We start from the raw sequence: 23597 nt of genomic DNA, 5'->3' as shown, positions 1-23597 counted from the left end.
GGGATTTCTCTAAAGCAAAGCCTTTATTATTTTTAAAGTGGTTTAGCAATACTTTAAACACTTGCTTTGAAGAATACATACACCCACACACGCTTTCAAGTACACATGACAGCTTGGACTCCTGGAAACGATGTGTTGGTTCTGAGAGAAGGAGGTGCTGCTGAGCCAGTGCCTTCAGTTGACTTCCAAGACCTCAGTCTCCGGCAGGCCAAATCTGCTCTTGTATTTGTCAAAGAGTTTGATCAGGGAGTCCACGTATATGCTATGGTAGAAGTCCACATCCTTCTGGGATGGATTATCAATTTTGGGGATGGTGATGGGCTCTCCAACTGATAAAAGAGGGACAAATCCATATTAGCTTAAATACTCCTAAAACCTAAGTGATTTGTCCTCTATGGACACAGCTATGGTAGTTCAGCACAATCATTCTGGTACAGCACAGTTTGCCTGATTCCCCACAGTTTTACTAGGCTCTGAAGCACAACTGTCCCTCAGCAAGGACACACACCACATCTGCAGCAATACCAGATCTGCTTTAGCTATACAAAAGCATCTACTTCAAGGTGGCTAGGAAGTCCCCCTTCTGTTTACAGCAGAGTGATAAATCCCTCCTCAATTAGCATGAGCCAAGGGTCAGTTCTTCTTGGGCATTCCCCTAAACACACCACAAAAGCAAAGCTGACCTTTTCCCCTCCTCCCTTAAAGCCCTGCTGCTTTGGGTTAGAAGACTCAAATGCAAGCTTTAGGGCTGGCTTTAAATACTCAACTGTCAGACATGCATCCCACTGGAATATGGGGGGCCAGGTTGCTTCTGACTTGCTAACCAAGGCCAAAGAAAGTAGAGCTACAGCCTTTTCCCCCAAAAAAGAGCTCTCTTGCAAAATTGCCTGGAAGCAGAACATTGATTGAAGGCTTGTAACCTCTGGAAACTCTCCTAAGCTCATTCTCAGTTTTGCTGGAAGGTTTTTATATAGAAGGGAAAGCCATTTTATATTCAAGACTCCAAGACCAAACTACAGCAGATGTACAGCACAGACTCAAGTATTCTGCTACCTGGAGAGGCACACAGCATGTTTATACTAAAACCTTACCAACAGTAGTGATGGGCTTGGAGTAAGGTAACAACCCCCAGGTGTTGGAGGAGAAGAGGCCACGGCCATGAAAGATGCATGGAGCAAAGCCAATGTGCTTCTGGAACTTCTTCTGAACCCATCTTCCCCAGGAACCCTCTTCAAAGATCACCTGCTTGTACACTTCATTCTCCCCAAAGGAGTAGACAGGAACCAAGTCCGCCCTAGAAAGACAGAGAGATTCAGGACCCCATCCCCTGGACTGCAGCTCATATGACAGCCCCACACTTGCTGCTGGGTGTTCTGCCATTCTGCACAGCTGCTGGTACCATTGCCCAGAGCTTCTTTAGCAGCACAAGGTACTGACATAAGTCAGCCAGACTTGGCATGACATACTAGATATACTTCGAAGGCATACAAGAGAATTGTACTGACAATGGGCCTGTGGAACATGGTGCAGTCAGGTACGGGACATGCTTCCACATATACTCAACTCCTATTTTGGATGGCCATCTCCTTTCAGACACATGGGCATCAGGGGGACTGCACAGGTCACCACCCCATACTGACACTGCCTCTCCTTGCCATGGAAGCCTCCTGATGTCCCAGGGATCCCCCTACCCCTGTACCTTGCTCAAGGGCAGAAGCCCAAGGACACTCACATCTGATGCTCTGGGCAAACACCCACACAACACAGCACAACTGCAGAAAGGAGAATCCCTCCAAGGTATCAGCTGCTTCAGGGAACAATCACAGAATGGTCTGGGCTGTAGGGGACCTTTAAAAGCCATCTAGTCCTGTACCCTCACATTGAACAGGGGCATCTTCACCTAGACCAAGCTGTTCAAATAAAAGCACCTTCCCCATGGCAGCAGTACTGCTCCAGCACTGAGGCTGCCCTTACCCATGCCGCAGAGCCAGTTTCACAAATCCTTTCCGGTTCTTCAGCGTCACAGAGTTCTTCCCTGGGGTGCAGTTCAGGGACTCTGCTGCTCCTCCAACCACGATGATGATGGCATTGCCACTGCCATTCTTGGACAAGATGTAGTCTATGCTGTCACGGTTCACAGGACATATCCCTGCATTAAGGGGACAGACACAAGGGTCATGCTACAAGACTGGCTGGTGACTTCTCATACTTATAGCACAAAGTTTATGCCTCAATTGCAAATTGAGCTGTCCAACCTCCCTCTACTCAGAGCAGGCAGTATTAGTAGGCAACCTATTCCTCAACTAAACAAGCAGTTCACAGACCTGGCAGCACTAGACTTGGTCATAAACTCCACAAACATCAGCTCTCAAAAATGTTCCTTTATCAAAAGACTCCAGCAAGGATTTTCTATATCTAGTGATATCAAAGGCACTGGTGTCAGACATCCTCCCTCCATGTAAACTTTGCAGTAGGATTTGGTTTATCTTTAGAAAGGAAGAAAGCAGTTGTGTTATTTTGATGGCTAAGAGTCTGATATTGACCAATTCCTCAGCAAAATCAGGTAGTGGAATAGATGTGGAATAGATTTAGCAATATAAAAAGAATAAACAGATAAACCTTTAAGAAATATCTGAAATAATATGAAGCTCTTGCAATTTATGTGACAGAGTGTTTATGTAAATCCATACTCTGAGGAAAGTGTCTGTTAAGGTCTTTCCCTCTATTCCTCACTGGAAAGAGCAGGACCTCCCTTCACCTTTAGTAAGCAATCTCTGCCCTAAAGCACCAGTCCCCACTCCAGGGAAATGAAAACCCAAAGACAGCACCTTTAATTTCCTCTGTATGCTTTAAAAATGTAAAGAAATTTCATTGTCTGCTCCACAAACTCTTGCCTTCATCCTACAAGTGGTGTCCAAGCTTGCTCCTGCCTCACCTTTTTGGCCAGAACAAGCCAAGGAAAAATGGGATGCCATCACTTACATTCCCATAACACAACACATCTGATCTGAGTACTTTAGGTTACTGCCCTATTACATTCATGGTACTAATTGCTTGAGGCAAGAATTAAATGAAGAACAGGCCCTGGGGACTTAGACAAGTCTGCCAGCCTTGATGTCTATCGGGGCATCATCACCTATCCCAGCTCCAGGTAAGAACAGAGCAGATCATGCTCAAGACAGATCAGCTGGAATTGAGGATGAAGAATTAGTTTCTTACAGCACAACTGCATCTCTCTGACTGTTTTTCCTCTGAAAGGCTCAGGCTATACTCACTGCTCCAACTTGGTCCCGTTCTCCACACAAAGGCTCATGCTGGCTACACAGGGCTGGTAACAGATTTATGTTCAGCTCTTTCACACTTGTTAGCAGGAGATTACTGCTGCTCAGAGCACCAAACAGTTCCTTCAGAAAGTGCAATGAGACGTGGAGACAAGTGGCAATAGATAAAATTCTGCTCTTCAGCACATTCACACAGTACATAGGGCTTTCTGGTCATGCCTTATAGGATCCCTGCTGTAGCTTAACCTCTAGTAGGCTGTACAATTAAGAATTCATGCTAGTTATAAACCAACTATGTGTATTGGTACAGTGTTAGGATTTGTTACAATTCCACCTGGAAGTGGTTCATCCACAGAAAAAAGGACTGAGGGAATTATCAGCACTTTCCAAGTGATGTTAAAGCCTTTGTATCAGCACCCTTAAGTTCTAGTTTAGGAAAGTGAAGACAAATTATGGCTTTTCAGAAGATAACTTCATGACACCTGTATACTTGCTTGGATCCCAGGAACTGAAGAAGTACAATTTTGCTCTGGTTTAAGCACAATGCTCAGGGATAGCCAAGCCAGCAACGATGTTGCTAATACCTACTCCCACATTCCTTCCAAAAAGGAGAAAGCAGCTCTGGCTGGCCACAAGACTTGTTTGCCAGTCATACTGAACAGATTAAAGATGTTTTTTTAAAATATAAAAAGGCTGCATGGAAACTTAAGCAACACAACTAAATTTACAGATGTGACAGACTGGAAAGCAGATCCCAATTTCTCATGTAGTGCTGTCCTGGGAATTCCCAAATTATGGGCTTCACACAGCAACTAACACCAGTACAGGAAAATAAAAACCAGCTTGAGATACATCCTTTCTAGATAGGGACAAACACCTTCTCTGCACCAGATCCAGTTAGTTTCTCTCTCCCTCAATTAAGACAGTAATCTCAGAAATAGTCAATTCTAACAAGTCAGAGTCAGGTACAGCTATCCTATTGTCTCTCCAGCCATGGTACTTATTAAAATATCTATTTTAAAGTCAGTTATTGATGAATCAGTTCCAGAAACAAAGAGGTTGCTGGATTGTTCAATCCACAGTCTTAAGTGTGACTCCCTCACCTCTATCTGACAGGCACCCTCACTCAGAAAAGGAAGCTCAGACCATGCAAGAAAACTATTGGTATTTTAAACACTGTTTCCTCTGCCCAATCATAACTTACAAGCCCTCCAGCATTAAAATCCTGGACTCCATTAAAAAAGACCTGTTAATGTAATTTGGCACACTTACATCACTGCATAATCCGTGGGATCCATCTACAGGAACACATCTAGGGAAGGGGGTCTGTGAACAGCTGGTATCATGCAATACTTCAGACTCTTTACCCCTGGGAAGCACCCAGCAGTGTTATTGGGTGGAGACAGCATCCACCACCACCACCAAACACAGACGTGTGACAAGTGATGCAGTAGTGAGCCCAGGAGCTGAGCTGGCCGTGGCTACTCAGTATTTTCAGTCAGTGCAACTTCTTCCTGTACCTTCACACAATAACTAGGACAACTTGGTTCCACGTCTCCACCTTCCATGACTACAGGTGTCAGATATCTTTACTATGGTTTTGGACAAGAGTATCCTAGAGTTAAGGGTGAACACAGAGGAACAGCAGTCCCTGCAGCCCAAACTAGCCATATTCACAGAATGGCTCAGGTTGGAAGGGACCTTAAAGATCATCCAGTTCCAACCCTATGCCAGGGACAGGGACACCTTTCACTAGACAGGATTTCCCACATTTATTCACAGCTTCCTTCTGACAACCATAGGAAGCAATGTTTGGGTGATGCTACCAGCAGGAAGTGCTTACATGAGCTTCCAACACAGCTTTTCACTTGACAGAGGTGAAGACAGCCCAGAGCCAAGAGCAAAAGCAGAAATGGCACAGTGTGATTGTGCTTACCACCAGACATTAGGTAGTCCCTCAATATGGGCATCCTGAAGTTCCCAGCCAGGGTAGCAAGGTATGGTCGGATCCCAGGGAATTTCTGGCCGACACCTGTGGCCTCTGTGCTGAAGTTGCAAAAGGCACCCAAGCCCATGATGCCATGTGGATGGTACCCAAAAATGTAATTCCTGGTGGTCAGCAGATTGTGGGTTTTAACCAGCTAGGAAAGAAAAAAGAGCTCAATTGAAAATGGATATTTTCAGATAGCAAATAAAAGTGGGAGAAGCAAAAAAAAAAAAAAAAAACCAACAAAAAAAAAAACCACCCACACATTCCCCAGGTTTTTGTTTCTCTTCCCATCAGGGAGAACAGCCTAAGAGCTCATGTAAAGGCTCTCCTGGATTTCAGAGGCTCTGGTAGTAGCAGCCATTTAGACTTCAGTTTCCTGAGCGGAGGGAGCAAGATAAACATGCTGATCTCACACACAAGAAGCCAGCCAGCCAGGTAGGAATAGGGCATAGGATGCTGCAGCCTGGGCCTTTTGCTTTTCTACTCCTTCCTGAAGTATTCTGACACACCTCTTGCCCAAACCAATCCAGTTCTTCAGTCCTGTAGCCACAGCTACCTCCTTCCAGGCCCTCTCTCAGCACATTAGTGGCTCACATCCCAGAATGAGGCAGAAAGAACATAAACATCACTGTCTCACAGCAGAAGCAAGTTCAGCTAATGCCTGAAAAAAGAGCCAACCAGTTAATGGGCCAGTTGGCCACCTTCCAAGTGGGAAAAAGTACAGAAGGGTGGTAACCACTGGAAATTATCCCTCCTTTTAAGAGGTTCTGCCCTGGCCTACATGCCAAAGGGTCAACAAGACACCTCAAGTCATCTCTGATTCCTGCAGGGCACGCACTTGGAGTTGTGATCACATTGCTGTGCAATACTCCTAACCATTTGCTCCTCTGTTTGCAGAGCATGGACTCTCCACAGCTGTCTTAGCTAGCACAGAACAACCCATTCCCTGGTACCACTACTGCCAGAGGGGGCTTTTTTGATGCTATAGGTAGCAGCAGCATCCCATGTGTCAGAGCATCTTCCCCAGGCAGTACACATGCAGTGTACTGAGGAAGCACACGGGACAAAACACAGCAGGGCTGTTGCATCATCCTACAAAAATAGAGATCAAATTTAATTTTTTTCCATCTCTTAGAATAGTTGGTGTTGGAAGAGACCTTAAGGATCACCCCGTTCCAAACCTCTGTCATAGGCAGAGACACCTTTCTCTAGACCAGGTTGTTCCAAGCCCTGTCCATCCTGGCCTTGAAGATTTCCAGGGATGGGGCAGCCACAGCTTCTGTGGGCAACCTTTGCCAGGACCTAAGAGTCTATAACCTCTTCCTAATATCTAATCTGAACATCTCCTCTTTTCAGGCTGCAACAGTGCCACTTTTTGCCAACTGAAACACCCCAGCAGCTCTCAGACCTACAAGCTGAAGCTTTGGCACCCCATCCCTCAAACTCCATTTGCAAAGGCCACTCTGCATCAGTTTCCATAGGAAAAAAGCCCCACAGGTTTCCAAGATGTCACACCAGCATTACCCACCCCACTGCCTTGGACAAGGAATGCTTTGGCAAGTTCATTCTGCTGGATCATGCTACAGGGAGCTGAAGTACATTACAACACACTAAAGCAGCATGCCCAGAAACTTGATTCCCTTCTCCCTGTTCTCAGCCTTGTCCTCAGCTGAAGCTACAGCTCCTGTGCTATTTAAAACAGCAGCTGTGACATAAGCATGATGAAGGTTCTGCAAGGTGACTGGCCCTCTTCATAATTTCCTCTGGCTTTGAGGTCATGTAGAACTCCAGGAAGAGGGCCCAGAGCCTTGTGGTTGCAACAGCTCTGCAGAACCCCTTGCCTCTTCTTTCCCAATTAGCAGATGACTTTGTTTTCACTTCCCAGGATAGAAGGGCTGGCCTCTTGATCAGTTACAAGAAACAGGGATCACAAACTAAAGACCAAAAACCCATCTCCAGGAAAAAGTAGTGATTTGGTAAGCAGCTCCTCCATCTATCAATTTTTGCTCAATTGTAGAGACTCTATTCAGGCTATCCAGGGCAGTGGTGGACCCCACATGCCTGGAGGGAGTTAAAAGCTTTGTGGATGTGGCACCTGGGCACATGGGTTAGTGGTGGTCTTGGCACTTCTAGCAGAATGGTTGGACTTGATGATCTTGGGGGACTTTTCCAACCTAGACAATATTCTGACTTTTTGACTACAGGCCTGGTAGATACAGACACATGGCTTGGCTGCACAAGCAGCAGACATTCCTTCCTTAAAGCTCCTGTCAGAGCAAGGTAGCAATTTCCAAGCCACATCTCCCATCTGCACCAAGCACAGCTCATTTAATTCGAAAGGCAGCTGAAAGAAGGTTTGTCCTTATCCTTCTGGAGCACGAGGCATCTGCACATTGAGCTTGGCAGAGCCACACATATGGAAGACACGCTGTTCTCCTGCTCCAGCCCCTCCACCACATGCAAGGACACCCAGATCCCAGTGGAGCCATTGCTTGGATACCTCACACGAGCCCCAGCCAAGCAGCAGCCTTATCACCGTGGCTGTTTTCCATGAGCTCCTGTTATGGAGCCGTAGGGCTGGCAATACCCATGGCAATCAATCCCCCACAGCACTGCAGGAGCTGGGCAAAGGGTATTCAAGGATCCAACTAAACAAAGGCAAGGGAGAGTGCTGAGATTCAGCCTTGTATTCATAGATGTATGCTTTTCCCCTCTTTGTCCCATGCGGGCTGCCACTGCCCTCTACACCTGCCCCACAACAGAGGCTCACAGAAGGTCAACATGGAGGGCACAGGTGAAGTTCAGTCTATTCTCCTAGGTGAGAAGTGACAGGACAAGAGGACACAGCCTCAAGTAGCACCAAGGGAGGTTCAGATTACATATTAGGAAAAATTACCCAAAAGGCACTGGAATAGTTGGACTCAATCTTCAAGGTCTTTTCCAACCTTGGTGATTCTATGTGTTCTTCCACCCAAGTCAAGCCAGGGAACCTAAGACCAACAGACATCAGACAGGGTTGGGCACTTCTCTGCAAGTGGAGGTCTTGAATCTGCTAATGCACAATCTCAGCCCAGGGAGGGTACGACCTGCCAATACCTTCATCTCCCCCTAAATTTAATCCAGAAGCAGGAGTTTTTGAAGCAGTGTAAATCATGTATTTCTAGACTCAAGCAAGAGTGGAAATAGTGAAGTGCACAAGATGGGGCTTTGGAACTAGAACACATTTAAAGGTCCCTTCCAGCCCAAACCATCCTATGATTCCATGCCTCTCCTCAGGAGGCTGATCACTCACTGCTGGATCTTTGAACCCCTCCCCTTGAGAAGCAAACAGTGTTATCAGGTTGCCCCAAGGAACTGCTGTAGCTGTCACTGAACAACAACACCACTGCAACTCTGTTCTGAGCCTCCAGCTGGTTTTTCCCTTTTGCCTCCAAGGTCTTCTCCATTCCCACACAGCTCTTTGGAGCCTCGATGCTCCCATGATGAGGCAGAGTCAGCACATCCCTGCTGCATCTCAGCTGGACAATCAGTACTGGGAGTGAAGATGAACTTTAACCCCTTAACCTAACACACCTGTTCCCAGCTGCTGTTAGAGACCAAACCTGTTTCTCTGGGAGCAAAGTCCATCCACCTGTCTAATACCATGTTTTTTACACAGAACTAAGCCAGCCTACAGAAGCAGTAACCCAGTGCAATTGTGTAAAAAAAATGAGTGTTAATATTTGAGTGCCAGATTCAACTCAAGAACCATACTGCCAGTTTTATTTTTAGCAACAGTGGCACATTCAGTAGTGGAGAAAGAGGACTGCAAAACCATTGCTGCTCAGCACCAGGAGCCAAAGAGCAGGAAAAAAAGTCAGTTGTCTGGGTGGGAGATGAGCAGCACTGACTGGAAGCTTTCAGAGAGCAGAAAACCAGAACTCATCCTGCAGGATCCAAGCAGCAGGTCTCATCAGCATATAAGCTTGCAAAACAACCCAAGAACTGCACTTAGCCACATCACACCCAGCAACACAATGGAGTAAATTATCTTACCTTCCCAACAGTGCAAGCCAGGACCTGCAGACCCCTTGCCAGGCTCCCAGTATTGTATGTGTCACAAATTCACAGAATGGCTTGGGTCGGAAGGGACATTAAAGCTCAGCTTGTTTTAACTCCCTGTCATGGGCTGGAATGCCTTCCACTACACTAGGTTAGGACAGAGCAATCAAACCCCTCTGTTTCCATTCTGTAAATCATGTACAACAATTAAGGAAGAGCTTTGCCAGGAAGCTAGCCAAGACACAGAATACAAGACAAAATGAGGGGAGAAAAAGAAAAAAAAAAAAAGATGCTTTTGGCAGCAATTCCTGCTCTGGCCAGATGCCAACTCTTCCCCTGCAGTGAGCAGGTCTCCCTGCACACACCTGAAGTGCTCATAGTCTGACAAAGGTAATCCTAAGGTCTGAAGCCCTGGCTACCTTGAGTCCTACTGCATGTGGGGATATTCACAAGCTCAGGGGACAGCTTCTTTACCTAAACAAAACCTTTAGGTCATGGCACTCCCAGCATGACATCCTCAGATCAGCATGTGCTTAGGAGGCTGCTGGGATCAGCAGCATGAGATTGAGGTGGTGTGTGCAGATGATGTCTGCTCCAGTCCAGCCCCATCCATACACCTGCAAGGGCTTGGACTTCACCTCCACTTCAGGTCCAGGACTCAGTTCACTGGAACATTCCTCAGCCACTTCATGTGCTGCTTAGCTTAAAGCACTATTTACAAGGCCAGCCATTAACCAGCAGACAAACTTAAGTTTCTAGTGCCCTAAAATAGCTTATTATTTTTCAGAGCAGCTGCACGAAGTTCCAGGGAATGTGGCCAACTCAGCTCATGGTGAGTAACTGAGACAGATTTGGGCTGCTTTCCAAATCCACCTGGTATTACAAAACACGACCTCGTATCTCCAGGTATGGGTACAATAGTCCTGGTGTTTCAGGCTGGGAGGCACTGCTGACTCCAGTGAGACCAGCCTAATCAGCACAAACATTGGAGCAGAGCTGGATTCTCATGTAGCTGCTCTAATACAGCAAGCCAAATAGGAAGAAGTTCTTGTCTGTGAGGGTGGTGAGGCCCTGACACAGGCTGCCCAAAGAAGCTGTTGTTGTCCCATCCCTGGAAGTGTTCAAGGGCAGGCTACACAGCCTGGTTGAAGCAGCCTGGTCTAATGGAAGATGTCCCTGACCATGGCAGAGGGGAGGAATGAAACAAGCTTTAAGGTCCCTTCCAACTGTACTGTGATTCATTAAATAAATCTGAGCTGATAGCCCAACACACCTGGTACCTGTGCAGGTATGGATGCAGCTACCACAGCTCTATATGCAGACTTCACTGGAGGCAAGTTCAGCATTACAAGTGCCACCAGTGTGACTGTCACTGGTGTGATCTGTCCTTGCAGTGCTCAGCAGACACATGGCACAGGATGAGATGCAGCAGAGGACTGTCCTGACAAACCATAAGCCTGGGACACAGACCAAGTCCTCATGAGCCATTACACAGATCAGAATCCAGTAAAAATTATTTTTGCAGAGAACATTTAAACAAGTGATCCTTTGTAGACCTGTCTCCCTCTTGGGCAAGAACAGGTAACTGGTTTAACCCAGCAGTTCCCATGCTCTTAGCAAGCCCAAGGCATTCTGGTTCTTGGTACCATTCTTAATATCCAGACACATTATCCATTGTCCATGCACCCATCCTGTAACTGCAGAAAAACACTTCTAGCACCTCTCTACCATAAGATCACTGCAGCAGCTTTTCCCACCCTGCAGCCAGCTGGCTGTTCCCCCAAAACACGTGCAGGAGTCATCTCCCAGCTGTCAGCACTCCTGTTCTGCCCTTTGCATGTGAAATACCAGTCAGTTCCATAAACCTTGCACAATTCCTCCCCCTTAGCAGCAAAGGAATTACACCCATAAGGAGTTCTCACAAACGGATATGTGAACTAGCAAGTACTTAAATAAAAACTGCTGCAAAGTTTATCTACCTCATCTCTAAGCCTACCTAAACAACCCAGCTCTTTGACAAACTTTTAATATCCACAGTGAATCTGACCTGCAGGGCTTCTGCAGAGCATATTTCCATGAAGACAAGGATAAATGTGCATCAAAGGAATGGAATGATGGAACAGCAGAACCAGCACTACAGGTGACCCTTTGGAACCAAGTCCCCAGCATAACAGAGCCCACTTCAGCATATATATCTGCCATTTCCAAAGCAGCAGTGTTTAGTGCAGCACTAAGGACTTTGTACTAGAACACAACACATCTGAGACCCATCCTCAACAGCAGAGCCTGCTCAGTTCTCTGTCAGCCATGAGAGCCAGGCTGAATTCCAGCCTGTGCAGGCATAGTGAATTTTTCCATGTACACTTAGACTTGCCAAGAATTACCTGTTAACAACAGCAAGTTTCATGGTGAACTTGGCAGTGCTGGGTTAATGGTCAGACTTGCTCTTAAAGGTCTTTTCCAACTTAAATGGTTCTCTGCTTCTCAGAGTACAACAAAAGGCTTGTTCACCAGCAGCACATTCAGGTACCCTGAGAGTTCAAGCGACTTTGCAAAGGAAGAATCCAGTCTAAGCCGCTTTGGCATCCTGCTGGAACTGGATTCACTGCTCCTTTCTGAGGCTAGACTATCTTGGGGATAGGTAGCTCAAAAGCTGTATCAAGGTCCCTCCCTCATAGTCAAGCTGAGTAAAACTTGCCAACAACCTTACATAACAGTCCCTTCAGCTGTGTGCCCTTCCAAAGAGGATCGAGTTCCCTCCTAGCCGAATTTGACCCCTGCTCCCTTCCAAGTCACCCAGCTAATTCCACAGTCCCAGAGCAGTCTGGCAGCCCTGTCCTCTTTCTGCAACATGTCTGAACCAGTAGGAAAAATACAAGTATGTGGTGAGCAAGTTACAAGCTGGAGAACTGAAGCTATTCCCACTGCTGGAAAATCCACTTCTCCAAAGAAAAAGATTTGAGGACAAATCTCACTGCTCTCTGTGAAGTGCTGACTTTTGGTGCACAGATGACCCAGATATTCTGGCCCAATACATCCCAGAGCAGAAGTGTTACTGGAAAACAGGCAAAAACTGAGCTAGATTTTATGATTTATGAGAGGGGAAGAGTGTTAGGGTCAGGCACTACAACAGGACTGCTGCAGCACAGTAGAGACTCGCAGAGTGATTTGCATTGGAAGGAACCTTAAAGATCATCCCATGGGCAGGGACACTTTCCAGTAGATCAGGCTGCTCCAAGCCCCCTCCAGCCTGGCTCTGGACACTTTGAGGGACGAGGCAGCTACCACTTATTGGGACAACCTGTGCCAGTGTCTCCAGAAGCTGGAGAGACACACAAGGACTGCAGACTGCCTCCAGGAATCTGGTAAAACCACTAGAAACAGCAGCTTCTGGCAATCACATTGCCACCATGGTAATACATTTCAGATTTTCTAACCACAGCTGCCACAAGCAGTAGTATGGCAAGAGTAACTGAGCCGTGTCCTGCTTACAGTTCTGTGTCACAGACAGACTAGTGCCAGTACAAGACACTAAAGCAGTTGAACCCCAGGGTATAGAGTTGAACTTTTACTTACTCTTATTGGAAAATAATCCCTGAAGTACCTCCATATAGCCCAGTTTCTCACCCACTGGGATCTTCTTCCCCCTGTTGAAAGAAATGAATCACGTCTTTAAAGCTCTTTCCACATGGCTGTCCATCAAAAAGCCTAAAGGACTCCAGCATTTGCTGTCTCACTAGAGGAATCAACACTTTCATTCCTCTAAGTAGGGGACCTGCATCATTCACTGAAATCAGTGACATTCTGGAATGCAAGGTATTTCAAACAAATTAAGGATTGACTGCAAATTCATGGTAGACAACTCTACAATTCAAACTAGAAACACTCCAATTCAACCTTTAGGAAAGGCCAAAACCTTGGGATGGTTTCAGTCATCTTGAAACAACGGAGAACTGTGCTCATCTGGCTATAAAAGTAGTTGCCAAAGCTTGTTACCACTGTGGGTTCCCAGAGCTGGCTTCTACAGGTTTGGGGTTTTTTTCCTGAAATAAAGTAATCTGCTTAACTTCTAGTAACACTGACTCCACAGAGGAGCCACACCTTGATAATCACATCACAGTGTGAACCTTGCAAGAGCTGGACAGGACAGAAAGGTCTTGAATCTTTAGATGTTTCTAAAGTAAAGAAAGAACCTATGCCTTATAAATATGTTAGTAAAAGCCAGCAATGGCATAATAGCACTGAATGTTAATTTTGTACTGCCCTCAGCATCAGTGAAACCTGCAGTCACTGCTCATGCTGAGGGCTGACATTTAAAGGCTTCACTGAATAATGCCTTTGGTCAGTGATTCAGCCAAGTCCCACTAAGAAGAGAAGTCATCCATCACAAGGAAGTGCTTCTTTGTCCAAATATGGAGACAGGGACACTTGAACAACAAGTATCTCTTCTGCAATATTTACCTTTCTTTGGTGTATTCCAGTCAAATACCAGCCAGGCTAAATATAGAGCAGCAATCGCCCAGCAATCTGTGCACAGTATATACATGAGGATTAAAGTGCAAGCAATACCTGCAGAGGTGCAAGAAAGAAGAAAACAAGGTTGCAGCAGGTTTTGGTTTCCATTTACACCCCTTGCCTTTTGACTCTTCTATGCTGAAATCTTAGTCTCAGTCTGATGTCATTAATCCTTAAATAAATTGGATTTGGTCAAAAGCCCCTTATGTAGGGCTGAGGCAGCTTCCTCTAGAGCTCTGGAAAACCTCAACTTCCCCTTAATGGTGCCTCCAGGCATCTCTTATATCTCCAGGTAGTGCAGCTGCTTCATCAGACTTGATGAGCATGAAGATTTCTTTGTGGCCCACACCAATGGGATTTTTCCCCTCAGCTACACACACCTTCCACAGGTTACACCAGCTCTGTATCAGCCATCCCACCCAAAAATGACATTGTCATTTCAGCACAAACTGAATTGGGAAGGTAGAGTGAGACAGATGCTGAGAGCAGACATTCTCCAGTTTAATCATTAACAATCCAATGGAGCAGAGCAACCTGAGGTTTCACATAATCCAAGCACCCAGGGATAAACAGGCTTTACTCTTTTACTGGTCTAACACAAACAACTCTTGCTCATCTCTGATACCTCCTGGAAAAAGACCAAGCCAAGAGGAAGGCATCCCTGTTGCAATCACTTGCATCAGTTACCAGCTGCTTCTAAATCTCTGTGGATATTCCCATGAGTGAGCCAAGTAAGACATTTCCAATTGTTTCAGCCTCGTTTGCATGGCAGACACTGACACAAGCTAAAGATCCGTCAGTCTTTCCATAGCTCTTATGATTTTCTAGAGCCAGGAAAAGTCATTTATAGTTGAAAATATCAATGTAACTGGTTTACAGTAACCACGTACCCCAGGAACTACACTGCTGCAGTACACATCTAGTAATTAACACTTACGAAAAAGTTAACATTTTGCATTAAAACTCATCCAGAATTACAGCCAAAACCCCTTTGCTTTAGGCCAAAAGGTGTTACCCATGATAAGGAAAGTGAGAACCCATTGCAGCACAGAGATGATCTGGAGTTGTTTCTCTACTTTGGATTTCAATAGCCAGAACAAATCCTGCAGAGCAGAAAGAATGTTCGATCCCGTGCCTGAAGAAAGAAAAATAAAAGAAATAAAGTTACATTTGCCCACTGAGCAAAGGAAACAATATTTTCCCTTTGAAACAGAATCACAGAGGGAAGGGTCATCAAGCCCAGCTTATTTTAGTAAGAGGTTTCAGATAAATGTGCAGTTTGCTTTAACAGCAAGGCCTGCTAAAAGCTAATATTTTCCATGGAGTTTGGGCACCCTGGAAGAGGAAGGATTGCCATGTGCCAACATCCAGCTTTTTTCAGAATAGTGGAGGGGATTAATGAGTAATCATCAGTACCCACCCAAGCAAGCCTCTGTTAACTTGACCATAAAAATGCAGAGGATGTTAACCAATGTTCCTAACACACACCCTCACCTCACACTGCCAGCTCCTGGAAGTGGTGTTTGGTAAAAGGGAACTCCATGAGCTCACAGTAAGATAAAGATCAGCTGCCTCAAACCACAGGCAAGCAGACACCTGGCTGTGGTCTGAGCTATTCTCATCCACCCTTCACAAGGCCTGTTGCACAGCTCCCAGTGCTGTTCAAGGAAAGCTCTGAGCTCCAGCCTTCCTTGCACAGCCCAAATGCTGGCTGAACACCTCAACATACAGCCCTGAGGACCCACAGCTCTATGAGTAAGGAGAACTATCAGCATTCCCAAAGCAGTAAATAAGAAGGAAGGAGCTGAAAGCCATTCTTGCAGAACCTTAAGACAATCAAGCAGGGAAAAAACCCAGAAGTGGGTAAAACACTGGAAACACTTGGTTTCTATATGAAGAACCACCCACTGCAACTTTTGACAGTATACACAGCCCCCAGAAAGAAGCACTTGCAAGCAGGTTTTCCTTCACTTTTCTTCATTACTTTATTTACAAGCCCCATAAAAACTGCCCAAAATACAAATCACTTTATGTGTATTTACATATTTGCTTTTGTATTTAAGGATCAGCCTGTTATTAGGATTAGGAAAGAAGCTGTTAAATTGAATAGGTCCAGTTCTTGCTGACAAGATATTACCTGCTAGTAGTAATAGCACGCCAAGTGTTCACACTCAGTCAAATAAAGGGATTGAAAATAGCTTCTCTAGGTATAAGCAGGCACTAGGATTTTTGGTAGTTTCTATAAAGATACTCTCACTGGTACAGCCTTTAAATACGCAAAGCAACTGTTTCACAGGAATGAGGGTCAATTTAGATTAGGTAAGGAAGAAGTTTTTTACTAGGAGGGTGGTGAAACACTGGCACAGGTTACCCAGAGAAGCCTCAGCCCTGGCAACATTCAGGAGGGAGCCACACCAAAGGCTGCAGCCTAAACTTAGAGCCAGACCACACAGTTCAGACCTTGGTTCTGCTTAGTCCATGTTACATGAACAATTCTAGTAGTGCTTTGGGCATTAATTACTCTAAGCAGACCAAGTTTTAGGCTGGGATAGATCATACCACTACAACTGCAAGTGAACTGAAACCTACAGCACTAATCCAGGTTGAAACAACAACGAGAGCTGTAGGCAGATCTTTACAAGATACTACAGTGCAGTATTAAGAATGAATCCAGCAAGTAGTTCTCCTGTTTCTGAGGTGACAGAGGAGAATATGTTGAGTTAAACTGTCACTGTGCATTGATTTGCCACACTAGAGTATCTAAGCAGTGAGAATCAGAAACCCCATGCTGTAAAATCTAGCAGCAAATCCCCAAATTTGGGGTGAGGGATAAACGTCACCCCATTTTTTACAAAGCCAGTTGCCTGCTCAAGGGTAAAAGGAATCTTTGGGTTTAGAATGATTTGTATTCAAAGAGACCTTTACAGTTCATCTCAGTCCAATGCCCTGCCATGGGCAGGGATACATTCCACTAGACCAGGTTACTCAATTCCTGTGAGGAGCTCCAGGTACTTGCTATCCCAAAAACCTTACAAAATTGCATGTGGACAGACTTGATATAGACGGAGATTACAACATACAAGTTTAAAGAAAGTGTTTTGCAATAGTGGTGTCACTGGACATATGTCTATGTCCTCCAAAAGAAGCCAAAAGTCTTAAGAGATTATTTGTGACACAATAAAAGCCCAGCCCCGTCTAATTTTTTTCTTCCCGCACCCACATTTACACTACCAAACCTCTTTGGGTTCACAAACCAAACACTCCAACCTTGGGTCAGCTAAATCCCTATCCTCTTACCAAAGAGAAAAGCTGTTTATCCCTCTAGATGAGAGCTTGTACTTCAGCATTTTCTAGATGTCTGAACAACTTGTAGGCATTGCCCGCCCTGTAAATAGAACATTATTGAGCAGCTCAAGTCAACCTGTCAGCTTGTTTTTTGAACCACATAAAACTCACATTCAACTCCTGCAGACAGAGGGAAGGCAGTGGTTTGCCAGACAGCTCTAAGCCCCTGCCCTTGGACTAGTGTCCTGGGTCAGTTATTTGCTGAAAGCAAAGATGCCCTTTCAAAGAGAACAATATTCTCCACACCAGGTGTCCTAGGTTGCAAGGTAATGTGTCTATTCTATCTGACATCTGTTAGAGGTAGGGCAGTTATCTCCTGTTAATTGGGCAGTTTTTCTTCATCTCTTCCATAAGCCACTCCACTCCAGGAGGGCTGCAGCCACCATTCCAACTGGACTGCTAGCAACACCCTGACCCACAGGGTGTCAGGTTGTATTCTGACTCTGTCAGTATTGTTTTGTGTTACTGCATTATTTTATTATTATTTTACTTTTATTTTCTTCTCTAAAGAACTGTTATTCCTGCTCCCATATATTTGCTTGAGAGCCCTCCTTTAATTTCAAATTTATAACAATTCAGAGGGAAGGGGTTTACATTTCCCATTTCAGAGGAGGCGCCTGCCTTCCTCGGCAGACACCTGTCTTTTCAAACCAAGACACCAGCAAAGTCAGTAGTTACCATGGCCTGAATATTAGCATTTAATTCCCCATTAAGAAATGAAAGATGCCCAGTAGCAAAGGAAAGGACCATGGGAATGGTCAGTCAACCTGCAAGTTCATCAGGTCTACCTTTGCACAAAACCTCCAGACTCCAGATTAACCCATTTCAATAACCAGGCATTTACAGATTTAAGTGCCAACACAATCCTTTCCAGACAGTCCTGTGTCACCCTGATTTTTTTAAGATTTTCTAAGCCTTCTGATGTTGACATTTTCGTAACGAACTTTCTCACACACTTTCTGTAAATAACTTATTGTTTTGCATTCTTTTATGGAGGAGGAGAAATTTGATGGACTGTGGGTTTGTCTAGTGTCATTGGAGAGGTGGCACTGTCACCCTCCAATCCACTGTCACTTTTGGAAAACTATAAATGATGGAGTCAGAAAATAAACTTCTCTTTTCTCCTCACCTTGAGAACAGCAGTGTGTGCCTGTGTTCTTTCGTGTCCTATAGTGACAGTCCTGAGCTTCTTGTTCAACATGTCTGACTGACACTGTGTATTCAACCCCCAGGCAAGCATCATCTCCTTCCAGCTTCAGTAGCCAGGAAGCATTTTTGGAAACACCCTCCATGCTCTGGAAAACCAGGCCAGTTACTAGTGAAACAGAGCAGAAGAGCTTTGACAAGTCAACAGAAATGGGGGGGAAGGGGCAGGTTGGCACTCAGCCACAGAAGAATAACCCAACACTGACACTTGAGTTCAGTCCATTAGAGAAAATACTTCCTCCTAATGGCTCACCTGCGGGCTCACACCAAGCACCTTTCACATATTAAAAACCCCAAGGCATTTTCTATAACTTTCAGGGAACAGATTATCCTTATAACCTAGTTTAAAAGGGCCCAGTAGACATAACTATAATTTGTGTACATTCCTATCAGTCTTTTCCCAAGAAATATCCTGGATCCTGAAGAAACCAAACCTCAGTATTCTGCTGCTGAAGACAGTAGCTGATCCTGAAGCCTGACTGGGGAGACTTAACTAGATGATCATTAAGATCCTTTCTAACCCAAACCATTCCATGACTCTGGGGGTCAGCCTTGGCAAACCATATCCACACAAGACATACTTTACCAACAGCTTTCCTGGTCTCCAGCTCACACTGCAGCCTGTTCCCTGGAGTACTGATGGGATACTCCCTGCACTAAGCCATGCATGGCTCTCCAGGACATTCCCTGTCACAATGGACAGAGTAACAACTTCTCCAGGAAACCTCCATGCTGCTCCTTTGCAGCCTTCCAAGGGAGCTCAGGGACATTAGTCTGCTATCCTGCAACTGGTGATGGGCTCACCATACTTTTATCATTTAGCTCCATTTAACATCAAATGCAGGATCTCCTTGCTACCGAGGACATCCTGGAATCAGCAAATGGTTTGACCAAGCATTTGATTTCTGCATTGCCAACTCAGCATCTGGTGCTCTTCTAGCACAGTTTATTTCAGATTAATTACACAAACAACATTTATCTAGGCAGGGAAGTAGAATCAAAGATCTCAAGAGTGGAAATAAACAGGACTTCACACATGGGCACCAGAAAAACCCAACGGACATGACTTAATTAAATGTCAGCAACGGAAATTAATTGAGAAGAAGTACAAGTGTTACATATAGTTAAAAACACACTGAAACCTTGTTAAACCCAAGCTTCATCTGCCATCTTTTCCAGACAATTAGCATGTTAATTCTTGGCCAATAATTAAACTGCTTCACATGGCTTATGTAGAGGAAAACTATATTAGATCCATCAAAGCATAAGCTGCAGATGGACATTTTGAGCCACATATTTTGCAGAGAAGCTGAAATTAGAACAAAGATAAGAAAAACAGACCAGTACTAGAATATTCAGGAGGACTTAGCCACCCATGCAAGAGCAGGAGCCCACATAGCTCGCAGGAGCACCCGAAAAAACCCCTTGAGCAACACAAATTCTTTTGCATCTTGGGTTTACTTGGGTGCCCCAGGCACAAGCATATTCACTATAGAGTAAAAAAAATGTGTTAAGAAAATAATAATGAGTAATCAGTGCAGAGTATAGTTATCCTGCCCTCTACACAGCTTTAGAACAGGTTGCTCCTGTCCCAGGAAGCTACTCAATTTCGTATTATCTGCAGTACTGTGTGTTTATGATTGGAAATCAACAATATTTTGAACAGGGACATGCAAATAAAAATTTCTATCAGCTCTTTTACAAAGGAGCTGGGATTCTCCAGACCCAGGAAATAAATCTGTCATGATTACTTATGTTAGTTCTAGATTTACTCACAGCACTAAACTCAGCCCTCAGCCTCCACACTCACAGCAGTATGTATGTTAAAGTGATGTAGCCACAAGACCCCACTGTCACAGACCAGCCAACAAGCTTAGATTTAAGTTAGCAACACTGAACCGCTCTGGACAAGAGAAAATGACCCATCCTACTAGAGCTCATCAGTGGGTCCAGAGCACATGAGAGCTCTGAAAGAGGGGTTTCGTATGAGCAAGCCCAGACCTTCACCACCCAAGCAACTCTGTCCAGAGACAACACCTCACTGCAGCCAGCCTGATCCTGCTCTCCCAAAACAGGAGGTCCCAGGCTGCCCACCCCAGAGCAGAACTCTGGTCTGGTAAACCTCACATGCAGTGGAAGACTAACTCCAAAGTAAAGCTGAGCAAAATCATCTTCATCCCAAACTTCTTACTGATGAAGTAACATTAGAAAAGACATTTCAGCACAGGACAGCCTTTCAAGGTTCCAGCCACACTAGCACCTTTCCTCAGGGGAGAGGGATGAGACAGACCTCCTTGCTGCTCTGTCCAACACAAGGAGGAGACCTCCTGGGCATCCTATGGCCAAAGTGGGGCAGGTCAAGGTGAGGAGACCACAACCCCCTCCTACCCCACCAGGTGTCTCAGAGCATCATCCAACCCTAGGAACTGGTCCAAGGTCTGCTCTGATTTTTGCAGTACTGGGTTGATATCAAAGAACATTCCTCTCCATACATACAGGGATGGATATACAGGCAGATGAATGCGCCTTTTTTTTTTTTTTTTTTTGTTATTATTAAATAGGATCAGACTTCAGCCAAATTTACAAGCACCAGAGCAAAATTAGATGCCAGGAAAACAGTAAGACTAAAGGACAGTATGAGCCATTCAGATGCTCACCCCAAAGTCAGCCCTTTGCACAAGCATGACACTTGGAAAATAATATTCAGGGACGTAGGGAAAAAAAAAAAATCTAGTGGGCTTGTTCTACGCATCTTCTGTAGTGAGAAGTCATCCAACATGATCAAGCAGTACATAAGGTCTCATGAATGGACCTCCACACCACATCACCTCTTCCAGTTTTGATCTGCAGGGTCCCACACCACTCTGTCCATACCCAGTCCAAGTCAGAGCTCCTCCAGGAGGCACCTGGATTTGGCTTTGAAGACAGGCCTGCGCTTTCCTGCCCATGCAGGCTACAGCATTGGCAAGGGGTTGGTAGATGTTGCAAGTCACAAGGCAACATCCCTTGTCTCCCCAGGCAGAAATAAGTTAAATTAAGTTAAAAAGCACAAATATCACTGCAGGATCCCCACGAGGTGCCTCAGAGGAAAACTGACCTGAGGAGAGTTAAGACAGCTTTCCATCACTAATCAGGATTATCTAGAGATGAGGCCAATCACTGTCCCTAAACCACACTCCATTTTGAATTATGCATGTGTCCTAGATCCATCATTAACATGACAGGGCCAAAGAGGTGGCTGCTGAGGTCTCAGGTCAACCCTACATATTTTATAGGTTTCCTGAATTATTTATTCTCTGCACTTAGTTTGCAGTTAACTCTCAATATAACAGTTCAAATGATACCAATTCAAATAACCTCTCTCAACTGAAAATATAACTTGTCCTCTGTTAGTCATGCAGGCAAGCAAGGTTATTTTAAGAAACAGATCTGAACACAGGAAACACATGAAGGTCTTCTCCCCAGTCAGTTCAAAACCGATCCTTCAGATCAACCTAATATCCTGGCTGAGATGAGCACCAGCAGCTCTACACCCAGGACCGGACAGGACAGTGCAAAGTCAAGACTTCAGAGGTTAATTCACCAGGTTCATGTCCTTTCAGCTCTGCTAATGATCTGTTTAACCGATAAAAGGTTTCACAGGTCTCTTCATCCCAGGAGGTATTACCAGTTTGCTTTTTGAGGGCAAAAAGCCTTTCTTTCACAACACACAGCAATCACTCAAGGACCCACCACAAATCACAGGTTAAATCGCTGTCCAACTGCATTTTCACACAAAGCTCCCCCGGGTGCAAATCCTGACCTTTCTCCACACAAGCACCCTTGCAGAAGGGATACAAAACTCTATCTAGCAAAACATTTAGCCTCGCTGAATTTACTCCTAGAAGATCCTCTGAGATGCCTTTACAAGCAAGCAAGGTAGCTTGTGGTTTGGGATTTCCTATACTCTCTCCACAGCCTTTAACCAACATGTTCCAGCGTGCAGGGAAGTGTTGGGTGTTTCAGCAGCTCTGTCCACGACGGGTGCCAGACACCGTTCCACTTCTCTCAACAAGTCACTGACCAGCACGGAGGGCTGTTAAAGAAAACCTGGCAGAACTGGCTACCACCAAACTCCTGCTGAGCACTGAATCTTCACCTCCTCATTATAAGACAGCAAAAATAGCAACACGTTGCCATTTTCCCCTTGATGAAGGTGTGGGGAACACAGTGTTGTCAAACAGCTGGACTGGCTGAAGAGGCCTTTTCCAAGCTAAATGAAATTCTTTGAATAGAAAGTTGAGAACGAACTTCATCCGATAAACGACTACACTTCTCTTCCCACCATGATAAAAGGGGGGGGGGGGGGGGAGGGGAAGACTCGTTTACACGCAAGTGCCCCACGCCCACATTTTGCAAAGGTGCAAGCTCACTGTAGTTAGCACCTCGGCAAAATGTACGAGACCAACTAGAGCCGTTTCCAGCAGCACCAGGAGCGCACTCCGAGCCGCTAAAACACAAAACCTGCGCAGAGACCTGTAATTCTCAGCCCAAGGAAAGCTACAGCTTCCTCCCCGCCATTGCACATCGCTCTTCCCCCTCCTTATTCCCTTTGAACAACGTTCCTGGGGCCAAAAAAAAAAAAAAAAAATATATATATATATATACATGTATATATATATATATAAACATATCACATATCATAAAGCCGAGTGTTTCGGTGCTGCTCCCACCCCAGCCCTTGAAGCACCGCAAAGGTGCTCCGCACCGCAGCATCCCCGCCGGACACGAGGCTCATCTCCAGCCCTTCCCACTGCCCCCCGGTACCTCGGAGCACCCCGGAGTAGGCGGCGATGATGGTCTTCATGGTGGGGGGCGCGCTCAGGGCTCGGGCAGGGCCATGGGACGGAGGAGCCCCCCACGCTCCGCAGCCCCGGTGCAGCCAGCGAGCAGGAGAGACGCCAGCGCATATCCATATATAGCCCCGGGAAGGGGAGGAGGAGGAGACGGAGGGAGGTGCAGGGGCGGGCCCGGCCGAGTTCTCGGGTCTCTCACTCCAGCCGTGGGAGTGACGGGAAGCTCTTGGTGCCGGCGGTGCAGATTTCTGCATAGGATAGGGATTAGGGAGCGGGGAGACCAAGCAGAGGCCCGGCCCCTATACGGGCTGTTTCATGCCCTGTTTTATAGAATCACAGAACGATTTGGATTAGCACAGGCTAAGTGAAGACTCATCCATTTTC

The 23597-nt window shown here is 45.6% G+C and overlaps 1 protein-coding gene across 1 annotated transcript; it reads right to left on the bottom strand.

The window, feature by feature from the left end:
• Positions 1–4: 4 nt before the first annotated feature.
• DGAT2 (diacylglycerol O-acyltransferase 2) lies at positions 5–23343 on the bottom strand. The gene is made up of 8 exons (XM_059873198.1): positions 23185–23343; positions 14843–14962; positions 13774–13881; positions 12889–12959; positions 5218–5422; positions 1975–2149; positions 1092–1294; positions 5–329 (listed from the first exon to the last, which is right to left on the bottom strand). The coding sequence occupies exons 1-8, from the start codon at positions 23222–23224 to the stop codon at positions 175–177; spliced, it is 1077 nt and encodes a 358-aa protein (XP_059729181.1). The 5' UTR covers positions 23225–23343; the 3' UTR covers positions 5–174.
• Positions 23344–23597: the final 254 nt, after the last annotated feature.

The sequence above is a fragment of the Haemorhous mexicanus genome, chromosome 2, assembly GCF_027477595.1.
Source record: "Haemorhous mexicanus isolate bHaeMex1 chromosome 2, bHaeMex1.pri, whole genome shotgun sequence".
Taxonomy (NCBI): Eukaryota; Metazoa; Chordata; class Aves; order Passeriformes; family Fringillidae; genus Haemorhous; species Haemorhous mexicanus.
This window is presented reverse-complemented; position numbering and strand designations above follow the sequence as displayed.